At 41.6% G+C, this 25,593-nt stretch overlaps 1 protein-coding gene across 1 annotated transcript in view; it reads left to right on the forward strand.

The window, feature by feature from the left end:
• LOC130106416 (catenin alpha-2-like) overlaps positions 1 to 25,593 on the forward strand; it is a 121,240-nt gene that overhangs the window by 65,039 nt on the left and 30,608 nt on the right. Inside the window, 2 exon segments of the mRNA XM_056272520.1 lie at positions 19,618 to 19,710; positions 24,265 to 24,421. Coding sequence (XP_056128495.1) covers positions 19,618 to 19,710; positions 24,265 to 24,421 — 250 coding nt within the window.

A 25,593-nucleotide genomic window follows, 5' to 3' on the forward strand; every position in this document is an offset into this window, starting at 1 on the left:
AGTAAAAGTATATTGTTTTTGGAAATCCTGTTCTCCTCGTCTTCCTCTGCCTACACCAACCGTAACAGATGGTCTATTATGACCGTTTTACACTTTATATTAATTGGACAGTTCCTTGGGAGTTACCATGTAAGTAAGTTACACTGTTAATACAGGCAGTGTTGCACAGAGGTTTGGGTTTTGCATAATACACAGTAAGTTATGACCGTTTTACACTTTATATTAATAAGTGGACAGTTCCTGAGGAGTTACCATGTAAGTACACTGTTAATACAGTGTTGCACAGAGGTTTGGGTTTTGCATAATACATGTAAGTTATGACCATTTTACACTTTATATTAAGTGGACAGTTCCTGAGGAGTTACCATGTAAGTACACCGTTAGTACAGTTGCACAGAGGTTTGGGTTTTGCATAATACACAGTAAGTTATGACCATTTTACACTTTATATTAAGTGGACAGTTCCTGAGGAGTTACCATGTAAGTACACTGTTAGTACAATTGCACAGAGGTTTGGATTTTGCATAATACACAGTAAGTTATATATAGTGTTGATTATAATGTATAATAATGGAATGTGGGAATATTTGTGGGTCCTGATAATGCCAAATGCCTGATGTTACCAGTAAAAAGTGGCCGACATTATTTTAAATATATCTAGTCAGTGAAAGACTATTCATCTAAAATAATTCATAATTTTCAGCTTCAGAATCTTGAATATTTTTATTCTTGTGTCACCATTGTCCTTGGGTTACAAGCACCAAGTCCAAGCCTATTCATTTAAACCCACAATGTAATATCAAATTTAGCATTTTATTCAACAGTACATTTTTTGTTAACCTTTTATCATATGTCTTGGAGTATCACAATAATATTGTATCGTGAGTTCAGTATCGTGATATGTATCGAATCGTGACATGAGGGTATTGTTACACCCCTAATAGCTGCCCAGCTGTTACAGGGCTGCCAGGTTACACTTTAAAAATCATTTTTCTAGTCATTGACCTAGTGTAATGAATGGCTGGCAGCAAGCTTTAGGACCCAAATGCAAACTTTAATCAAACACAAAACAAAGGCATGGCGAGGCATGAAACAGAAAACTGAAAACAAGAACCTGGACCAGTAACATTCACACATAACATACAATACTAGACAAAGACACAGGGCAAACATGAGGGCTTAAATACACAAGACTAACGACAAGACAAGGGACACCTGTGAACAATAATCAGACGATTAACCAAAGACAAGACACATGGCAGGATCACATGACAAGACAAGAACCAGGAACAAGAAACAAGAAACAAAACCCAAACCGTGACATAGCCCCCCCTCTATGGGCGGCTCCCGACGCCCATCAAAACAAAAAACATAAGTTCAGGAGGGTGGTGGAGCAGAGGCGGTCTTGGGGGAGGGATGGAGGGCCAGGCCCGTGTAGGGGAACGGATCCAGGACACGGCAATGGCGGGCCTGGGCCGTGGAACGTGGGCGTAGCAGGCTGCGCAGGGGACCAGGGCGGAACAGGTTGTGCAGGGACCCAGGGCGGTGAAGACCCCTCGGGCGGCCACGGCGGTGAAGACCCCTCGGGCGGCCACGGCGGTGAAGACCCCTCGGGCGGCCACGGCGGATCCGGCAGTGCAGGGAGCCATGGCGGATCCGGCAGTGCAGGGAGCCAGGGCGGCAGGGCCTTCATGGTCCCATCAATGGACCTACTGCCCCCCCTCAAAATTTTCTTGGGGGCAACTATAGGGTTAAGGGCAGGAACAGACACTGGCTCAGGGACAGACACCGGCTCAGGAATAGACACCGGCTCGGCGGCAGCCATCTTGTGCGCAGACACCGACTCGGCGGCGGCCATCTCGTGCGCAGACACCGACTCGGCGGCGGCCATCTCGTGCGCAGACACCGACTCGGCGGCGGCCATCTCGTGCGCAGACACCGACTCGGTGGCGGCCATCTTGTGCGCAGACACTGGCTCGGCGGCGGCCATCTTGTGCGCAGACACTGGCTCGGCGGTGGCCATCTTGGCGTGACCAGTCTCTGGCTGAGCAGACGTGACGTGAACAGTCTCTGGCTGGGCAGACGTGACGTGAACAGTCTCTGGCTGGGCAGACGTGACGTGAACAGTCTCTTGCTCGGCAGGCCTGACGTGAACAACCTCTTGCTCGGCAGGCGTGACGTGAACCACAACCTCTTGCTCGGCAGGCGTGGAGTCGGCCATCTTGTCTGAAGACACAGGCTCAAATAGAGGAAGAGGATCAGGCTCAGGATCAGGCTCAGGATCAGGATCGGCAGAAGTGACGTGAAGCTCAGTCTCTGGATCGGCAGAAGTGACGTGAAGCTCAGTCTCTGGATCGGCAGAAGTGACGTGAAGCTCAGTCTCTGGATCGGCAGAAGTGACGTGAAGCTCAGTCTCTGGATCGGCAGAAGTGACGTGAAGCTCAGTCTCTGGATCGGCAGAAGTGACGTGAAGCTCAGTCTCTGGATCGGCAGAAGTGACGTGAAGCTCAGTCTCTGGATCGGCAGAAGTGACGTGAAGCTCTGGCTGGACGTGGCTGACGTGAAGCTCTGGCTGGACGTGGCTGACGTGAAGCTCTGGCTGGACGTGGCTGACGTGAAGCTCTGGCTGGACGTGGCTGACGTGAAGCTCTGGCTGGACGTGGCTGACGTGAACAGCAGAGCTTATCTGAAGGGCAATGTCCATGTACTGCTCTAATGTCCATTGCGGGGTGTTGTCAGGCATTAGGTACTCCAGGAGGTCCGCAAGGCCGTAGCGGAACATGTCTTTCAAGACATCGTCATCAAAGTCCACCCCATAGCAGAGTTTGCAAAATTCCTCCACATACCTCTCAATTGGGCGATCACCTTGGCTGAGGCGAAAGAGACAGATTGCTGGATCCATATTTTGGTCTAGTATTCTGTAATGAATGGCTGGCAGCAAGCTTTAGGACCCAAATGCAAACTTTAATCAAACACAAAACAAAGGCATGGCGAGGCATGAAACAGAAAACTGAAAACAAGAACCTGGACCAGTAACATTCACACATAACATACAATACTAGACAAAGACACAGGGCAAACATGAGGGCTTAAATACAAAAGACTAACGACAAGACAAGGGACACCTGTGAACAATAATCAGACGATTAACCAAAGACAAGACACATGGCAGGATCACATGACAAGACAAGAACCAGGAACAAGAAACAAGAAACAAAACCCAAACCGTGACACCTAGATAGTTCGGCATGTTTTATTTTTCTTCAACCCTTCCCAATCATGTAGAGGTCCTAACTGATGTGGCAGAGAGGCACAGCGGAGCTGAGGGTCGGTTTGAAGAGTGATGGTTTCCACCATGTATCCACTATGAGTCCCAGAGTGCGTTAACCTTTAGAGAATGCAGCCCATGAGGAAATGGAACTTTACTTCCATTGGGTGCATCTCATCATATGGCAGACTCTACCTTTGCCCTTAATTTACTATTGGCTTGTCACTCTTTTCACCCTTTGCTCCTTGTCACTCACTACTGGACTGGTATATGCAAGTGTGTTTTTTCTATCATCCTCTGTTTATATATTTAGTGTGTATTTCTGAAAGAAGCAAGAGTCTTTGTGTCTTCTGTCCTCTGCTGGTGTCCTAATCACTTAATTTGTTTAGTAATGCTGCTCCCTGCACGGTTGCTTCAGCAACCCTTTCCTTTGGATCTGAGAGAAGCAGATGGCTTTCTTCATTTTCTGCAGCTCCCTTCTCTTACACAATAGCAACAACAGCAACAAAAAAACCTCATGAAGCTTTATGGAGATGCCATCTTTAATGCAGTACGCATATTTGCGTGTGTGCTCGTGTCTGAGAGAGACATCAAAAAGATGGAGAATGTGTAAGAGACACCTGCATCATGGACTATTAGAGTTCAAAGGCGCGTGGTTCTCCTGAAACAAGATTAATTATGTTCTTCGCCATAATGGCATTCTCATGTTTCCTGCCCACAAAAAAAGGGGGGAAAGCTAAATCAAAGCATTAATGAGTCAAGATGAATAAAACATAGCTAAATGTAAGCATGAACAACTTTAATTCCAGTTTTATTTTTATTTTAAGAGCTTACTCTATTAGAATAAACGGAAATAGCTATTTATGGTCACAGGACATATTTATGGCCCATTTCCACCCCACTTGCTGATGCAGTACAAATGACTGTGGATATTAAATGGAGATATTGCAAAATGGAAGAATTGTATTCACCTTCTTATCATAATATGTCTAAAAGTGCTGACAGGAACAGACAGTCACAGATTGTCGCTGGCTAAATAGGGTGAGAGGTTAAATATGTTTTGTAATAATTTCAGTGAGAATCTCAGATGCCGGATGTCTAAATGACAAATGAGTCACAAAGAGTCTATTTGAATGAGTGGATGAAGAAAAGCACTTCATGTAATACACAGGACAGCATTTACAAATACGTTTGCATTTGCATTCTACACACTAGACAAGAAAATCCTTAAAGCTGAAACAGTATTTTTTGTTTTGTTTTGTTTTTTTGTGAGATAGGTTTGACCAAGTGCAGATAGGAAATGTTTGAAAACGATCTCTGAAATGTCATTCTCGGTGAAGAACTTACATCAGCTTTAAGCAAAAAACAACAAATTCTATTTACTTTGCAGAGGTGAACGCATAGTTTTGCTCAGCCCTGTCACTGTAGGCTACATGTGCGCATACATGTCTTATTAACTAAGGTTCGTCCAGACGGGCATTTCAATTTGAAATCCAATTAGAAGTATGAAGGAACTTATGGACATTTTATGCCATATAAAAGAAAGAAAAAGGTTATTCTTGAAAATATTCTAGAATAGTGTTGAATTTATACAACAAAATCCACAGCTCTTACACTGAAGTAAGACAAATTAGAAATCTGAACAAAGAAAGACTATTGTAGCGTATATCAAAATCCCTCCTCCTAGAATTTATGAGTCTCACCAACTGAACCAAAAGCTACAAATATTGCAAATCAGCTGATTATTTTACAGTCATCTGGAGTTTTTTTTTTTTTACGACTTCTGAGACTGTATATAAATTATGTGAAATCAGCAACTGCACATTTCATCTGCAGGATGAAATCAATAAAGGAGGGAGACACTATAATACAAAGAAAAGAAAGGTGGCAGGCACTACACAAAGCAAAATGTTCAAAACTTACAATCTGACTCAGTGTTCTTAATAGTGAAGTAACTGCAATTAAAAGCACAATAAAAATAAATTAGATGCACAATCAATATTTCACTGTAAAAGAAAAGCACCTTTCAAATATTTAGTTGGGGAACCTTGGCGACCCAGGGCAAATGTTAATTTGATGTCCACGTAATTGACTAATTGGATGAAACAGTGTTGATGTATTGCTATGTTAGCTCTTATTAGATCTCTGAGCTCATTTGAGATTGTTCTGTATATATCCGTCTAAGCAAATGTATTGTTCCAAAATCTAGCAAGCTGCCCACCAAGGCAGTTTCTTTTAAGGAATCATAGGTGCACTTTTCAGAAGAAGACTGTTCCAAACACCAGGCGTTATTTGTGTTTCCAACTAAGAAACTTTTAGCAAAATTCTTAGCATTATCATTTAATGTATCCTTCATGGAGAAGGCAGTTCCAGAATGACACTGACTCATCAATATATATATATATATATATATATATATATATATATATATATATATATATATATATATATATATATGAGAGAAAAATGTCAATAATTGTACTTTAGTTTAATTAAAAATTGATTATATTACTTTAATATCTTTCTGTGTGCTGTATTTGTAATATTATTAGAGCACTGCAGTTGGCTTAGCAACATACGAATGTCAAACTCTATTGACATCAACTGTAAGTCGATTCTCCTGTGCAGAAGACTTTTTGGGTGGTGTGCCTGTGAAGAGGATTCCAAATCGGTCACTTATGACACATAGGATGCTGCTTTGCAGGAGCTTGTCAGGTTTTGGAATGGAGCTAAAACAGCCTGAAAAAAGCTAGTGCAGAACTTCCTAATTAATGTCATTATATTTTGATAGCATTCCAAAAAAAATATCAGCTTTTTAGAACATTCATATCCATGGTAACTGTCTAACATGCATTTCTATGCTTTCAGTCGCTCCCTGCCCTTTCATTTTCTCACACCCACCCCCTTGTTCACACCACCTCCTAATGGACAATGTGTGAATGTAAAGTACATCCGTTGACGTGTAACATTAGCAATTTCCGAACACAATCTGGGCAATCTGCTCTGATTTAAATGCCTTATGTGCTTCTTAGAAACCTACTCGTACAATCCTGAATGTATGTACTTTTTTAAAAGAAATGAAATAACCAGGAAAAGCATATTAAAACAATCCAGTCATGGTTAATGTATGTTAATATACTGACCCCCTACTTGTACTGGAATTTAGTGAAGACAGAAAAATAGAGATCTTTCTTGTTATTGTAACAAGCAACTTGTCTTCTCAATAAACCCTTTTGATTGAGGTGCTGATTTTAAATCAAAACTGCTAACTCATTGGGGAGCCATGCAGCTTTGTTATGAATAAGCTCTCCAGAAATTATTGAGGAAATAAAGTAATCTGCTCCCCTGGTACAAATCATTGTCCGTGTCCATTAATCAAGAAAAGGCACGGCGTCTAGCGTGACCGAGCGTGCAGCTGTAGATCAAAAGGCATGAACAAAGGAGACACAAAGGAGTGAGGGACTCAAATTGGCTGTGAGAATCTTGAAATGATCAATACAATAGGGATACCAGCGATGCCTTTGGCTCCAAACTCAAGAAAGCCCCGCTGCGCAAACATGCAAAGATTGAGAGAGGACATCGCCCATTAGCTGTGAAGATTGATAACATCTCATCATGTTATTTGTCGATGGAGATAAATAAATATTCAGCTGCTGTTTACTATGCTGTCGATCGAGGGGTGGGGCATTGGTAACATTTGAAAATAATCAGTCAATCTCACAAGCGACACCATCTCTAAGTTAGTGGATCGTGGGAAAATAGATTGCATTTGATTTCGTCATAAATATGTATCCCTTTCCTTAACCTTTCTGAGACCACATTTGGTCATTTTATATTTGTTCATCTGTTGCAGATCTGAATTCTGTTGTTAGACAGGCAAATATTGAGCCAAAAATGTGACAGGTTTTATATTTGATATTAAAACACATTTCTGAAACTATAGATGAAAAATAAATATGATGATCTGCATGTATTACTAATATTACTATATTTGTTTAATTATATTAAGGTTATATGTTTGGTATGTGAATGTAGGGTTGCAGTCATCTATATAGATTAACTGACCCTTACCTGGTCTGTCTGATTATGCTCACAAAAATATCTATCATAGCAATAAAGTTAGTAATGACCATGAATGTTAGCTCTTGAATATGAAACAGTGTAGCAATGCTAAAGGAGTTTGTTCTTTTAATGGAAATGCTGGAAGAGTGTGTGAGAAACATGAGCCTCCCAAGTCTACTGCAGGTGAGGAGATCAGTAATTGCCTTTCTTCACTCTGGCAACACACAAACACACACTCACACAGGCCTCTTTGCAGCTCATCCAGACAGAGCTGTTGAGAGACAGCCAGCAGTTGATTGGCACCGTCTCAGTCTCAAGCTTTGCTCGTTTTTCACACTCAGGTAGAAAAGAGGAGCTATCCAAAACCTGCAACTGCCACAGTTTACCCAAGAAAAAGAAAGAAAAGAAAAAGCTGTAAGATATCTTTCTCTTTTCGCTTCAGCACGCCTACCCCTCAAATCCTCATCTGAGAGCTTTCACTTTGCCTGGGTCTGAAATGCAGTCTATCAAGGCTATCTCTGGCCCCCTTTACTCCATGCGTTTCGTATCTGGATGTCTGGATATTTTTGGATAGATTGCATTTGTTCGTTCATTCATTCATTCATTCATTCATTTACACATTGCATTCCGGTGCATTTCCAATGTGACTGAAAAATGACACTTTTCATAGGATGCATAAGCCAATTTTTGGGTGGAATTTTCAAAATATTAGTGGATGATTCAAAGTGCTTATTGCTATTTTGACAGATAGTATCTGGTCTGTTGTGTTTCTATAAAACCTTCCCACAGTAAAGGATGCAGATGTGGATTAGAAGTGAAGATAAGGTTGGCAAATTACATTTTAAAAGTGCCCCTGTGAAAATAAGACTAGAAAAGAAAAATGAGTGAGGTTTTGGGGAGATTCCAAACATTTTCCAGAGGAATAATTCATGGGATATTGTTCATTATGTGGGGTGAGAGGATCGTAAGATTTGCCTGTTGTATTTTGTTTCACATTGCGAGAGAATAATATTAAGAAAAAGCCAAAAACCCACAACACAGTATTGGTAGGACAAACCTTACTTAATGCCCTGTTGTCAGTTGTTGGCTATTTCTTTATATTCTGCTGTGAAAAAAACATATATTAATATAAGTATTTTTCTGGTATATAACATTAACTCCTGGATTTGAATATGGTCCAGCACTGCAATTCGTGATCTGATCACTGCAATCACATGTCAATTCCAAGTGTAAAGGGGTCTCTCTCTCTCTCTCTCTCTCTCTCTCTCTCTCTCTCTCTCTCTCTCTCTCTCTCTCTCTCTCTCTCTCTCTCTCTCTCTCTCTCTATGCTTCACTTCTGTTGTTTTGGACTCGACAAGCATTCTCTCCATCCAAACAATTTTAAATGCATTGTTTATCTCCAAACAGTTTTAAATAGTGGCCCTGGAGTATTCTTAAATATACAGAGAAATTACAAAGAACAAGCTTGGCTCCATTTTCATAATTGGGCTTCGCTGCCAAGCACAACTGCTTGGCTTGCACCCTCACGAGAAGAGATCGATAGTTCAGTGAAAGCTGAAAGCTGCCTGCTTATACTTCGGGAAGTTGGAGAGACACACAGCCCCTTCCAAGTTTTTCAAGCTTTTTTATGTTGAAGACCTATTATCTACTCCGATTTAAAGGCCTGTCGGGATTTGAGTGCAAGATGTGAGAGTAACATCAATCAATCCAAATGATCTCTGTGGGCGCATATGTCCATGAGAGCTGACCCCTGATTTGAAGCGGAGCACACAAAACCTTGAGCTAAAACAAGAAGTCACTTTTCCCACTGCGCAGAGATCTTTTGGTAATGATTTAGATATAGGACTTCAGTAGGGCATCTCTGAGTGCCACCACAGCTGGGTAGCAATGAACCACCTGGCCCACACCGCTCTATCACCCTCTCGGGCATCTATCCTTCTCAATTCTCCATCCATGAATACATCAGCGTCATCCAGATTGGTGGGCATCTCCGCCATTGCCCTCGGTGATTAAAGTCGCCACCCTTCCCCTTGCCTCTCCACTTGTACAAAGTCAAGCATGTCCACTCAGCTTTATGGATTGTTTATATTGCTTTCAATTACCTTCCCATGTCCCACACTGAAGTCAGTAAAGTTTTATATGCTGGAAATTACTCTCCAGGCACCCATCTCCACCATAACTGCCAGAACCCAGACAGAAGCTCTCCATGCCCTGGCAAATAAATCATATTTAGAATTCATCAAAATAATTTAGAGTTTATTAGGGTTTATATGCCAATCTGAGCAGTGCTTTGGGCCTTGACTCTTTATACCTAGCGGTCGCTTGTCAGTTGTTAAACTCATTAATAAAGCTAAAAATCACACAGCATTGCAACTAAATTAAATTTCACAGCGCCGGTTGTTCTCAGAGAAATCTGGCTCAGATGAACCCTTAAAATAGTCCTCTGAAATTGTTTGATGTTATCATGGGTTGCTGTGCACTTGTGATATTTTCTTTAGATTCTGAAATGAAAGAGGCTAAATTTGGGATGATAGGAAATGTAGGCCTACTCAACACACACACACACAGAGAGAGAGAGATTAAATTGTATAACATTTTAAAATTGTCACAAAATGTAAAGCTTCTTTTGCACTTATATCAGACGTATCATTAATTTGATATAAGTGAGTACCTTTCAGTTTAATAGACATTGTCAAATTAATTAACATATACCACTTTTTCTTTGAATTACCAGCAAAAATAGCCGAATGTACTGTCGTATAGTATACGGTAACTTTGATATAAAATTCCTTCCACCCCATATATATTTCTTTACCAACTCAGAGTTTCACATAAAAAAGAAAGAAAAAGAAAAAAAAAACTAAGAGGAAGAGTCTGATTTGAAAACACACTGGCTGCAATCACAAGAATAGCAATCAATATATAATCTAGCCCAAATCAGTCCTGACACAACAGAACTAAATGCAAATGCAGTACGAGACAAATGGAAAAGACACAAGGGGGGTTATTTTATTGCAGTCAATAAATGTATGTACAAGAAGTAAGAAGCAATTTGCTGAGTTTGCATGCTGTATGATACACTGCCTGGTCCAACAACAAAAAAGTCACTGGAATATGCCCATGATGTGTCTTCCTACATGGTTGTTTGAGAAATGAAAAGCTAGGTTTGGAAGAACTGTTGACAAACATATAACATGCTAAAAACATAATTTTCATTGCAATTATGATCCAATAGACTCTTAAGCATTTGCCCATTTAAAGCCATCAGCAACTTTTTTCTTTTTTTTTTTGGCCGGGCAGTGTACGATAACCACGCATAAATGTTATTTTCTCAAAAATACTAACATGCACATATTATTGTAGCTCATTGTGTTGAATACAGTTTAATCAGACTTTAGCCATGCATACCGGTATGTTTGTAAGCAACTAAAAAAAGCACAAATGTCATATCAAAACTTCTTTAGGGCCCAGAGGGTTAGTCATACATAACACATTTTGAGTATTAAATGAATAATTTAACCAAAAATGAAATGTATACTCATATATTTGTATTTATTTATTTTTCCTCCATACAGTGAAAATCAATGTGCTCTAATGTTGTTTTGGACACAACTGACCTTCTTTGTATTGGCAAAAACAGTTCCTTTGTGTTCCATAGAAGAAAAAATGTCGTACAAGTTTAAGTTAGCTTAATATTACTTTAAGTTGGTGTCAGTGGTTGGTCTTACCTGTGCACCACCATATCAAGGAAGTGGCAAATGTCGTTCACTTTGTGAACTCTATAAGCCAACAATGGCAGGCACTGCACCTTTCCTGAAATAAGAAGAAAAGTAATCAACATGGCTTTCGACAGGCTTTCTCTTTTCATTTGGTTGGCTCTCCTTTATTTGCCTCAATTCAGGCTTTGTTTATCAACTGGATGATTGTGAGGCACTTAATTATGCCACACTCCAAACTGCAGGTTTCCCAGGCAATAAGCTCCTTGGCACAGTGACTTAGTCGAGGAAAGTGGTGTGGACGCTTACTGACTTCTTAAGCAAGGCCTGTGACTCGCATGATTAAGATTACAGACTCTGGAGACAAATAAGACTCAACCTGGGATGGTGTGTGTGTGTGTGTGTGTGTGTGTGTGTGTGTGTGTGTGTGTGTGTGTGTGTGTGTGTGTGTGCCTTCTAGGTGGTTGAGGGCACTTTTGATAGTTGTTACTGTGCACAAGGTTTAAATTGAAGAAGCTTATCACTAACTCCTGTAGTGAAGTTGGTCTTTTAGCATTTCCAGCTAACATCTGCAGAGTGCAGACAAAAGTGTTATTCTGTTAATGGGAAGGAATGTAAAAATACCTAGCTATTTTCCAGCATATAAGGACTGAACTTTTCATAGTTCTGTCCAAAATATTACTGTCATTTTCTGTGTCAAAGCTTGCCCATTAACTGCAGCCTGTTGCTTTGATACAAATAATTAATGTTTTGGTCATGATTCTAACACAGTAACTGATTTAATACATATTTAAAATATATAAGTATAGGCCTATATTCATTGATATCATAACTTTTAATAACACTTACAAACACTTGTGCTTAAAACTGTAAACAAATAAAAATAACTGAAATAAAATTTTATTCTCATTTTCATATTTTTTTTTAACTGAATGTACACAAATAAACTAAATAAAAAAAATAAAAATTTTTTTTTTTTTTTAAATAACATTTTAATTAAAATGGAAAATGTTACAATAAAACCAAAATATTAGTAAAAACTATAACAGTATCTCAATGTTACTAAATTAACATTGATACTATGGTCATATAATGGTATTGTTAAGTACCTTAGTGTGTGAGGTGATAATTCAATTTAATGGTTTATTTCAAAGTACCATGGTATTGTCATGTGCTATACCACTACTGTAGCATGGAAACTTCACATTTCACAGCATTGTTTAATTGCTAATGATTGTTTGTAAACCACAGGAAACCAAATATTCCATACAACTCTTTTTATTAACCCAAGTATTCTCTAAGGTTCAGTGCCCGGTTGCATAAAGCACCTTAAGTGTAATTTTGCCCTTAAAGTCGCCCTTATGTTTCCCTTAAACCTAAGGGTGTTGCAGAAAAATACCCTTAAGTGTTACTTAACGGTTTTTTTAAGTGAAACGTCATAAACACTTAGAATTTCCCTTAAATGCTGTTTTTTCACTTAAGTAATCGTTAAGTGTTGCATAAAACCCCTTAACGGTAATTTCCCTAAGTATAACTTAAGGTTTGGAAATCGTAACCTTAAGAGTAACGCGGACAAAAATAAGACGACATGGCTGAATTTATGAAACCAGCTGAAGATCATAGGGAATAGGGAGAACCCTTTGGACCAATTTAGCCATGAAAAATTGTTGCAAGAATACCGATTTGATCGACACGCAATATTTGACATCGCTATCAAACTAGACGGCTGTCTGTCTGTCATTACACGCGACTCGCATGTAAACTATCACAACGTTAAGTCAGTGCGTGCACGGAGAGTGTGTGGCCGACAAAAAATTCACAGGAGAACGAGCTGATTCTGTGTTTTAAAAGGAATCATGACAGAAGAAAACAGGTATGCTATGGAAATATACTCAGCTGTATTTCGAGACACAGAGCCAGAAGTGCATTCACAAAACCTAAACAAATGCCAAAGCATGAGACGGTGAACAACACAAACTGCCGCCACGTTCGGAGCTAACGCGGTGTTGCGTGATAGCGTCACTGGACTGACACGTGATATTCCAACATGTTAGTGTTTTGCGTATCTATGGCAACAACAGACTTTTATAACGTGAATCCAGGATCGCTGTCGTGAAACACTTAAATGTTTCCCTTACCTAAGAGAACCGTTTAAGAGATTATATGCAACACCCTTAAGTTGTTCTCTTAGGTAAGGGTAAATCGCCCCTTAAGTATCATACTTAAGGGAAAAACTTAAGGTGCTTTATGCAACCGGGCACAGACATTTTGTGAGAAATTATAAAACATAAATAGCCTACATTAATGGCAACCTTACAAACAATATTTTTAACAGGGCCGTCCCTTTTGGACAGTATAAACAACAAAATAAGCAGCACCGGAAAACATCAACAACAGCATTCATAATAATGACAGTTGTACTAGTGGTATTTCTTCTAATACCAGGTGAAATAGACAGGAACAGCATTTTAGAGCATAATATTTATTTACTGTTGTATTTATGGAGAAATATCAAGGTTTGTCCTAGACTGTTCAGGGTGATTCTCTGTTAATCTCCTTTTAGATCAAGACTTGCTCTTAATGGTCCTCAAAAGCCATTAACTTACACTTTGCTGAAATGTACCCATGCATACAACGAACCCTTCATTTTCACCAAGGCTAAACCTCTGAAGGGGCTGGGACAGTTTTTCATATTGACCTTCATGCCAGATCTCATTATCTCCACATGATATCTATTTATGACAACCCCATACATCAAATTCAGGCCTCTTAGTGCAACTTTAGTGACAGTTAACATTTCACTGCGGTACTTTTGGAGCCTTCTGGCTCTAATGGGGACTTTGCAGATTCTCAAAACAGAACCTGACAGAGAGAAGAGTGGAAGAAGAGAAAAAACTGAGGGGAAGAAAAGCCTTTTGGCTGATGGCCGACCTGTTCCAGACCACAGCACTGTGACCCAGTTGAGCTTGCTAGGTGGAGGCGTTTAATGTAGCTTACTGGCTAAGGACAGGTACATTTTAATAATATAGCTTCATTGTGAGATTCAAGCTTCCACAGCTGTGACAGGCCCACCAGCTTTGACTCTATTACACTTTTCCACGTTGAGCAGATGTGTCAGTGAAAGAAGCCAGAAAGGCTAATTCACTACCGTGAGATGTCAAATGAGAAGATGTGCTGTGTTATTAGGACTTTTATTAATAGCAACCTTCCATCCGTTACATTTTAATGTACAAATCCAGTGGCTATAGGCTTGTTTTTTTAACCTTTTTTTATTTATTATGAGCATGGAAAATGACCACAGTGTTTTCATCCTAAAAAGGGGCCGGATTCACGAAATGTTCTTAAGAAAAAAAATATTTTTATTTTGCACAAGTTCCCTGAAGTGACACCAGTGATTCCTTTGGCCGCATTCGAAATTCAGTAACAACTCTTCAAAAACAAGGGACCTTGTTTTTACTCTTAGGGTGTAAAACACTATAGGCAATCTGAACGGCACCAGAGAACAGAACAGCTACTAGTCTTGTATGCGCTACTACTTTTATCATTACAGCAGAACATCAAGCGTAGTATCAGTTCTGACAGGTCACGTTAGTCAAGCTCGCATCAGTGACTCTCAGCTGATCCACGTCTACCTATAGGAATACGACGCATATCACTGTATACATATAAGCTCCTTCAGTATTATCAGCAGCTATCATGTTTCTCAGGAACATAATTACTCTCCTCCATGCCCAGCTCCTCCTCTCGCCCAGTCAAGATTTGGCATTCTGATTCCCCTTGAATCAGAATCAATTCTCGAATTATGTTGTACTTTAAAATCTTGAATTAATGATTTCTGCATACATTCATGTTGGTTCTGTTCTGTTTACCCTAAGGCGAGTTATTGCTGCTCTCCCTGCTCTTATCCATGCTAGGCTGCATGGATGCGCAGGGAGTTCTCGCCCAGAACGGAGCCATACCGCCAATCCAAACTGTATGCTAATTGTCAATCGTATTTGACGATAATGGTCCTGACAGAAACATCTTCTATTACTAGTTGGATAGTACACACTTCAATTATTAAATTAATTTGAATTGTAGTTAGAACAGGAATTGTAGTTCTTCAGGCCTTCTCAAGTATTTTCATGAACTTTCGATAGCAAAAAGTTGTATATTGTCCATAGTAGCGATGTATGAAGCTCATACAGAAGTCACTTTCAAAGCAAGCATCTTTCTGTTAGTCACCACAGGAAATTCACATGACCACCTAAACACGATGCGAAATCTGCTTTGCCCTCACATGGAATTCCAAAATTTCGCCAAGCATCAAGAGCTGCAGGGAATGATGAAAACCAGAGGGAGAATGGGAAAAAGTTGATGCAAAACCGACTCAAACTCGCATCATCTGCAGGAACGCCATTGCAAAATGTGCGCAACTTAGCATATATGCTAACCTCAGGGTCACAACTCTGACAATTCGGGCACTTACTGCAATTTTCATGTAACTTTGCATTTAAATCAATATGTAAACTTGTCTAGGCCTTTCCAAATCTCCCTGTAGACACGTCAAGGGTCATCAGGTTTCAAACATCTGGGACTTTACTGTTGAGGTTTGTTGCTATAGCTCTCACATGGTCACGCTTAGCGACCTGTGTTTGTTTCTCCCCCAGTGGGGCGTTCTGCTTCATCTGTGCTGACAGGCTGATTTATTTGCTCTCTGACCGGGGTACGGTTGGGGAATAGGGGGGGAACACTCAGGCTAACACCTTCTCTTGCACCACTCTTAACCGACTCTTTTCTGACACAACTTCCCCTCTCTCTCTTAGATTCTGTCTGTGAGCGCTTATTCAATTTTTCCCTTTCCAGAAGGAAATACAATAAACAATCCTATTTCTTGACAGGAATGATTCGACCAAGAAGTGCTGAGATGTCCGAAATACTGATTTAATGTGAGAGGAGGTACAGATCCTGTTGTTCCATGAGCTAGTAATCTGCTTTCATACTGTAGATTGAAACCTAAAAGTGTTTTATCTGAACTGAAATGCTCTACATATCAAGTAACTCTTTGTGTCGTACAGATAGTGGTCCTCGCGTGAAGTACACAGAAGACGCAACCATGCTGCTAAGATAATGCAACACTCATAAAAATAAAAATAAAACACTGCGACCACAAATATAGAGTAAAACAGTTTTGTATTAAACGTTTTGTACAACTTTTTTGTATTAAAAGTATAATTATCATTACTTCTCACATTGTTCACTGTCATTCTTGGCAGTGTTATTATAGTGTTATTTATTTACTGTAGTATTAATATTGTGAATTAGCTTTTAATTTTATATTTTCAGTTTTCATTTTAAATTTAATTTAAGCTTTAGTGATTTTATTATAATCAAGTCATTATAAAGTCATTTTTTTATTTTATTTTATTATTCTATTCAGCTTTTCAGATTTATTTCAATTACCACTTTTAATTGTATTAATTTTAGTTTGCACTTAACAATAACAACACTTATTGTATGATTGCCTATCATAGAAGCTTTTGGAAAACCCTGTGTATAAGGGCACACGTGGCGCTATAACATGCTGCCTACATACAGCTTATCCAATTTTAGAACAAACCTTTTGGAGTTATTAGTAGTAGTAGTGGTAGTAGTAGTATTATAAATAATAATTTCTGTAGCATGGATAGATTTATTTAAATTATTAAAAAAAATGTTTTTTTAATATAGTATGCATTATTGCATTTTAATGCAATGTTTTGTCTTTGTCTTATTGTATTTATTTATTTATTTTTAAGAACTCTTCAAGGGTAAGGCTGATACTCTGCGCACTGATTCTCTGGATGTGGTCGTTCAAATGAAACGCTCAGAAATCAATAGTTCCTTTATAAAGGTCTAACTAGACAACACATAATGGTCGGTCAGAGAGACAACACGGTTGCGATGCGGTCTCTTTCTCTGAAATATTCTTACATGCAAGGACAATACGCACACACACGCTTGTCTCAACCTAGCATGAAACTCATGAATATTATTTTGACATCCTTGGCAAACTAACAGGGGTCTTCTCTTTGAGGAAATAAAAGGCCTCACAAAGGAGGAGTGGTTCTTTTAGATAATTGCAATTAGTATTTTTGGCCGGACACTGTGTCTTGGCTGGGATTCAGTTCTGAGAATTGAGTGCTGTAGCATCGGCCAGTTCTGGCTGCCGTCCAGGAGCTGCTGCTGGTTTGACTGTGTGTTCAGACCATGAAGGACTAGTGAGGACCAAAGGAAGTGAGGAATTACATGACAGGATATTATTTCCTGCAAACGCTGGGAGTCCCACACTGCCAGCCTGGTGTATAAAACAACCCCCTACCTTCCCATCCGGTCCTTTATGCTGCTGTCACTTGCCACTTTTCTACCGAAAGGGTGGTGGAACTGGTGGCCACTTCCACTCAGGTCCAACTGCACCTCTATGATACAAGGTGGACCTGACAGTTAGGGAAGGATGGGTACAGAGGTGGTTGCCATATTCTCAGGGAAAAAAGGCACAAAATCCATCACTGGGGTGATACATTTCCCAACGATACTAATATTCACCATTGTGGTACTAATATTTACATTCAATCTACTAATATGCCCATTTTAGGAGTAAATAAGATGCAAAGGTGTACCTTTTGAAAGGGTACCACCACAGTGACAGCTTTTGTGCCTTTTTTTGGGGGGGCAGGATGCGACAAACTCATAAAATTAATACACTATTATATAATGCATTGCACATGTAGGCATGATTTTGCCCAAACATGTATACAGACTAAAAGCAAACAACAGACTATTATTTCTAAAACAAATATGCATTTTATACAAATTCGTAGCCATTGATAAAAACATGTTCTATAATACTCATAATATGTTGAAGCTTCTTTACCATGTCGTCTTCTTTATCTTCTGTCTATGCTACATTAAATATATATATATATTACTAATTGTGATAAGGAATTTTTGTGAATTGATGCATTATCATTTCAGAAAGAATCACGATGCATCAATGAATAGTTTTTCCCCCCATTGGTACTCTTATGCACACATTATCACTTGCAACCCTCAAGCATTTAAGTCTTTACACTTTTAGCCGCACAGCTAAACACACACACGCGCAAGCACACACTTGAACAGAAGAGCGATCCATCAAAGCATTCAGAGCTGTCGGGGGTAAACAGGAGAAAAGGGCCGTAAGCAAGAATCTTCTAACACAGATTTGATTTGCCTCGATTTACCTTAAAAAAAGAAGAGAAGCCCGCTGATATGGCTTCAGTCGCATTGCATTTGCCAGCAGGCATGTGTCACTTTAGCGCAGTCAAAATCCTTACTCATGGCTGCTGTGTAATCTGATTTACCAGCAGAGGATGAGATGCTTGGAACACCAATTCTGAATTGTTATCAAAACGGCATTGACACTCCTATTAGCGCCTTTCATCGAGGTCTGACATGTCACCAACTTATAAACTCTCTGAGGAATATTCCGGTGTTTTCTGTCAGATCCGACATTTTTGGTAGAAGGGGAGGAGGGAGGCAGCCAGGTTTTTAGCATCCAATCTGGCCAATGCTCCTTGCGCAGATGCTTTTCTGATGATGGAAACACGAGAGAGAGAGAGAGAGAGAGAGAGAGAGAGAGAGAGAGAGAGAGACCTTTTCTCAACGCACACGTGTATTCACGTGTACGCACTGATCCGGCATTGCCAGATGCATTGCATGATGGGTAATCTGAGGGCTGCAGGCAGGCAGAAATTAGACAAGGAGGTATTGCGCATAGAGGAGCCATCTGCTAGTTTAATTACACTTTTTCTGTCATTTTTCACCCACCTTTTTTTTTCCCCCAGGTAAACTGGCCTAATGATTTACAAAGGAACATGAAGTTCGGAAATGAACTCTGGTTATTCCACCAGTGCTTTGCGGTGACAATTTCACATGGAAAATTCGACGTTACTTTATGAGTGAACAACAGAAATACGGCAACCTCCAATTAGGACCCCTCTCCGTGTCCGCTGACATTTTGGCGTAATTGTGTTTTCGTGATGGGAGATTCACAGGCACATGTGAACAAACCGCTGTCCTTCTGTCACTGCAGATGAGAACATGAAGCGGAAGCTTCTAAATGACCAGGAGATTGGCCGGAAAAAAAAATCTAATTACAAAGTGTGTGTGATGTCAATTATTCAAATAGACCCTATTTTTAAAATAGTAAAAGAGAGACCAGGGGAGCGGAGGGGAAGAGGGAACCACAAATCATGTTCTTCACGCTGGGAAATAACAAATACCAATCTAACACTTGAATGAGCCCTAACTCTCTGTACATATTTTGCCCTGACATTGCCTTTCAAGCCAAGCATTAAATCCTTATCCATTGCACACAGCACTGATAACTTCAAACATGAACAGCAAAAAGGACTATGTGTTTGTGTGTATGTGCGCTCTGCTCAGAAGCTTTATTTGCTCCCGTCCGAATGCTAGTCTAGTCTGATTGGTCAGAACCCCAATGTCATTTTATATTTTAACCTCAAAGTAACAAATGACCCAGTGGCTCACCAAACTCTCTCCCTTTTTCAGGTGGCCAACCTCGCCTGTTCCATCTCCAACAACGAGGAGGGTGTGAAGTTAGTGCGCATGGCAGCTACACAGATCGACAGCCTGTGTCCTCAGGTAAAAGGCCTAAATCTTTGCTATCCACCCAGTGTTCAGTTTTCTAGAACCTCTTGCAGCAGTTTTATATGGTGGTGACAAATAGGAATTCACGATAATGCACCTTATTTGCAATATTCTATTTACTTCATTTTACACTATTTGCCTGCCACAACTACCATTGTACTACTACCGGTCATGGAAAGCACACAATTTCCTTTAGAAGAGATGTTTGTGTAATTTTTTGTATTGATGGTGGCAGCAGAAGAGCATATCCAGGCACATATCCAGATCCGTCATATTTATTAAAATATGACTCACATTTGAGGTTTTCAGCTATATTCAAAGTCAGCAAAGAAATGCTGTTTGCAACCCATTGAGAAAAAATTGTGAGGAATCAGTGAGAGGAAAAATCCATTGGAAACAGAAAAAAAGAGCTTGGTTTTCATTACGCCATTTATTTAAAGAGATAACATGCACACTGGTAATCATTCACAGTAATACTATGAGTGTGTATTAGAAAGGGTATAAGGAAACAAATAGGGTCAATTCAAAGTCAGCATGAAATAGCATTGGGAAAAAAAATTATAATGTGACATATTTATGAGAAATGTTGAGAAATCTGATTTTATCCATTGAGAATTGATTGAATTGTAAAAAGTCTTCTCTTTAAAATGACAGATGGTTGCAAGGGATTTGTTGAAAAAATGAGGGCTTGGTGACGTCAGCCCCCCCCCCCCCCCCAAAAAAAAAGATTCAGTGGCGGGGGCATCCAGAAAGATTACGAAGACAAACATTCTGTCTCTTTGGAGTAACATGCCCTAACCAGTCCTTTATAATAAGTGTCAGAAAGAAATCTGCCCTGACCATGTACTGAATTGATTATGTGTAAGGTTGGACTGGAATTAAAGGTTCCAGTACAATTGAGGTATTAAGATTCAAGAAACATTTTCACTGAAGTCCCCTCTAACAGATCTCACATTGTGAGTGACCCCCTACAAGTGAAGCTAACACACACACAAAAAAACTGAAAGTAATTGTGAGATGTTCAAGATTGTTTCCTCTGAGTACTGTTACAAGCTACTAAGATAATTTGACAAAGACAAATTTGACTCTACAGTAGCAACCTCTATCAACAAGAGACCTTAAGATTTTATGAATAATCATATGACTCAAAGTTGTCAAAGCAGCAGGTATTATGAGGATTATAGGTTTAAACGGATTAATAATTAATAATTTACATTTTGACTTAAAACATGCACATGGATTGACTCCAATGTCTTGGAGTTCCCTTTCAGTTCGGTCACGTTCGACGTAGTCGGACGTACTGTACTGATTGTCATCACGCTTAGGGAGCCTGTTATCTTCGAGTATTGATGGCGAGCCAATGCACATTGGCGTGCAAGATTTGCATCACACACTCCGCGCCTTGGCGCGAGTATAAATACGGAAGTGGATGCACGCACCATTTGTCTTTTGCTTCGGAGCCGATCGGTGTCGATGTCTCTGAAGAGTGTTGAAGTTTTCAACGAGCGAGTGTGTCGGTGTTCTTCTGGAAGACTCTCCCAGTGCTAGTGGTTCTACAGCGCGAGTGCAGCGATGATTGCGAGCTTCTGAGCTCTTAACTGCTGTTTTAACAGTATCACATTTCTGTGTGTTTGTTGACGGTTGGTTAGAGGGCGAAGAAGTGAGTGCTTCACTGTTACAGGCTGCACCATCTCCTGTCAGTTTTGCCGCGGTCATTCCCCTGTGTGCTCCGGCACTGGTGAAGGGTCCCATTTCCTGAAAGAGCAACACGGGTGTGTTTGCATCTTTTTCAAGATGTCATTCCACCCGTGCTTTTCTGGATGTGGTCGTTCCCTGTCACCCCTGGACGGTCACAATAGTTGTATCACGTGTTTGGGCTTGCAGCACACTGAAGCAGCTTTTGTGGATAGTTCATGTTCCTATTGCGGGAACATGACTATCGCGGTGTTGAGATCAAGACTCGTCTTTGTCTGCGAAGGTGGAGTCCCCATTACCACGGCCCACCCCAGGGTGCCGTGTGGGATGGGTGATCGGAGGATTATAGTGATGGCTTACCCGCCTGGTAACAAATCCCTGTGGGCCCCTCACTCCTCTATCACACCGCAGCCGGTGGAGCCCTGGTCCCTTGAGCGAGCTGGTCCCTCTGTAATGGACCAACCAGCCGTTTCATTCTGGGCCCCTCCAGAGGACAGAATGCCGATCGGAGGGTGAGCTGACCCCTGGAGATGATGACTCGGCTGTGTTATCTCCCTCTGGTTGTGTAACGTTGCCCGAGCCAGATCCAGAGATGTCAGCTATGCTGAAACGGGCCGGCGAGGCTGTCGGGCTCGAGTGGAATCCTCCACCGTGTCCCGAACAGTCTCAGTTGGATTATTGGTTTCTCGGGGCGGGCCGTGCTGGTTTTCAGCCCGCCGCCCCAGTGCCTTTCTTTCCCGAAGTGCATGGAGAGCTTACCAGGTCGTGGACGGCACCTTTCTCTGCCAGAAACTGCCTGAGTAGCTCCTCCCCCCTCACTACCCTTGAGGGAGGAGCGGTAAAGGGTTATCCCTCCAGTGGAGCGGACTGTCGCCACACACCTGTGTCCGGCGGCCGCTGCCTCTTGGATGGGGGATCCTCGTCTCCCCTCTAAGGCCTGTGAGTTCTCGTCCGTTCTGACGGGCAGAGCTTACAAAGCCTGTGGGCAAGCCGCTTCCTCTTTGCATGCCATGGCATTGCTACAGGTCTACCAGGCCAAGGCACTCATCGACATGCACGAGGGTAGCCCAGACCGTGTGCTCATAGGTGAGCGCTGTACTGCAACCGCCCTCGCCCTCCGGGGCACGAGTGTTGTGGCGTGCAAAGTCGGTCTGGCGATGTCCACTTTAGTGGTCCAGGTGCGCCATCGCTGGCTCAACCTGGTTGATATGACAGATGTGGACAAGGTTCGGTTCCTGGACTCCCCAATTTCCCAGGTTGGGCTGTTCGGCGACGCGGTGGAGAACTGCGCCCAACAGTTCTCTGCCGCCCAAGTGCAGACGGAGGCCATCCGGCACATCCTGCCAAAGTGGCCCGCTGCTGCCTCCACCCCGCCGCCGGTGGCAGCTCCTCCGCCTGCTCATCGCCGAGGGCATCCCCCTGCCGCTGCTTCCGCTCCCGCTGGGCCTCTGCAGTAGCCCCCATCCAGGCCTCAGCGTGGAGCCAGCAGATTCATCCAGCCGGTTCATCCAGCCGATATGAAGACCGGCTTCTACGGTGAGTCTTGAATCGGGCCCTTCACAAGCTTCCGTTCAAGATGGTAACGCAGAAACGCATTTTCGAATCCATCCGTCCCCGAGATTGGTTCGCAGCGTTTGAATTCCTGTGCTTCGCGTTCGAGGGTTGAGCATATCAGTACAAAGGCTGGCCCTGTCGCCCCGCGTCTTTACGAAGGTCGCGGAGGCGGCAATTGCTCCCATGAGAGAGCATGGTGTTCGTGTCCTCAACTATCTCGACGGCTGGCTGATACTAGCTCAGTCTCGGGAGCACTTGTGCAAACACAGGGACTTGTTGCTCCAACATATCAGCCAGTTGGGTCTCTGGGTCAACTGGGAAAAGAGCAGAGGATCTCTTTTCTCGGTATGGAGCTGGACTTGGTCCAACAGATGGCACACCTCACAGAGGAACGTGTCCGGTCGGTGCTGAACTGCCTGAATACTGTCAAGAGCAGAACAGTGGTCCCACTGAAACTTTTTCAGAGGCTCCTGGGGCGTATGGTAGCCCCAGCCGCAGTAACGCCGCTCGGCTTACTCCTGAAAAGATCTGTGAGATGAGTGGAGTGTGAGATGAGTCCCGAGGTGCGCGTGGCAGAGCGGCACGCTCCGTGTGACAATCACTCCCGCCTGCCTCCAAACCCTCAGCCGGTGGTCAGACCCTTCGTTTCTCCGGGCCAGAGTGCCCCTAGAACAAGTGTCCAGGCATGCTGTGGTCTCCACAGATACTTTCAACACCAGCTGGGGGGCCACGTACAACGGGCATGCAGTAGCGGGCATCTGGAAGGGCCCCCAACTGCATTGGCACATCAATTGCCTCGAGTTGTTTGCAGTACACCTGGCTTTGAGACGCCTCTAAACGCCATACTGGCAAGCATGTACTGATCGATAAGGACAACACTGCGACTGTTGCGTACATCAACCATCAAGGTGGTCTACACATGTCGCAACTCGCCCGCCACCTCCTCCTATGGAGCTCCTCAGCGAAAAACAAATGGTGCGTGCATCCACTTCCGTATTTATACCCGCGCCACGGGGCGGAGTGTGAGATGCAAATCTCGCACGCCAATGTGCATTGGCTTGTTTTATCAATACTCGAAGATGACTGGCTCCCTAAGCGTGATCCCAATCAGTACGGTACATCCGACTACGTCTCCGTTTCCTCCTTCAGGGAGAAAGAGGTTTACATATACGTAACCGAGACATTCTTGCTAGTAAAAAACAACTTCACTTGGATTCACACAACCGTTTAATCAGTTACTTTTGTAGTTTTTCTTGAGTTTTGGAAAGGGTCAGAATTATACCATTATGCTCCTCACAGGTAATTAATGCAGCCCTGACCTTGGCTGCACGCCCTCAAAGCAAGGTGGCTCAGGACAACATGGATGTTTTCAAGGACCAGTGGGAGAAGCAAGTACGCATCCTTACTGAGGCCGTAGATGACATAACTTCCGTTGATGACTTCCTGTCCGTTTCAGGTAAAACTGGAAACAGATTACACAAAGTGGAAACAGATTACACACAGGCCCGCATTAACCTGCCGTTAGGCCCTGGGGCTGAGAGGTTTTGTAGGCCCACAATAAAAAAAAAAATCTAATGATCACATTTGTCTATACAACAAAAGCAGAAATAAGTTTCTCTCGGGGAGATATAGCCTAACGAAAACAGTATTCCATAAAAAATTCCACAACAACAGCAATGTAAAACCTCCACAGCACAGGCTATACTGGAAAGCAGTAAATAGTCTAGTTTTAGTCGACGAAATACAATAAGATTTTAGTCGACTAAATTTACAGTAGATTTAGTCGACTAAAATCGAATGGGTTTAGTGAAATTCTAATGCATTAATTTAGAATTTCTCAAATTTCCAAACCCATTATATATTCCCGTAGAAAACATCTATTAACCTGTTAATATGAATAATTTTTAAAGTTTGAACATGCAATACTGTACAGACACAGATTTAGCACGGTGACATGACAAAATATCTTAAAATTAAATAAAAACACTTCTTCTCCTAAAGTAGAAGTCTTTTTTTCTTCAATTAATGATCAGTCTTTAACTAACATACATCATTCTTTATTCTTTCAAGCAGACATATTTATTTTGTATAATTTAAGAATAATTAATCCATATTAAAGCTATTAAAGAGCAGTGATTGCTTTTCTTTTTATTTTGTTGTTTGATTAATATTGATTGTACAGACGGCATTAGGTTTATTACGCACTGTCACTTTAAGACCGAGTGCGCAGATCCAATAACACTGATGCACATCCAATATTCTCACAACTGTACATTCTGTAAAGACATAACCGACTGTGTTTACGTGAATACTCTCTAAAACGGACATTTAGACATAATGTTGTGTGTATTTGTCCATTCAGACGCGAAAGAGAGCTCAATTCAGTCCTCACGCGCTGTCTGTCTATATGTGCAGGCCAGGGCTGCACGCTTCGGGTCGGGACCGTATCGTCTCGTTTTCGTCTGTGAAAAAATTGTTGACGAAAATAATTACGCAAATTATTCGTCAACGAAATTAACACTGCCCGCCTGTTTGCTTGTCCTCTCCACTGTTCATCGATCGGTGCTCCGCTTAATGAGCTCGGCTCACCTTCATTTGCAGGTTTAAAAAATCCTGTTAGCTTTGGAA

The sequence above is a fragment of the Rhinichthys klamathensis genome, unplaced genomic scaffold (genome assembly GCF_029890125.1).
Source record: "Rhinichthys klamathensis goyatoka isolate OS25496 unplaced genomic scaffold, OSU_Roscu_1.1 h1tg000340l_1, whole genome shotgun sequence".
Classification (NCBI taxonomy): Eukaryota; Metazoa; Chordata; class Actinopteri; order Cypriniformes; family Leuciscidae; genus Rhinichthys; species Rhinichthys klamathensis.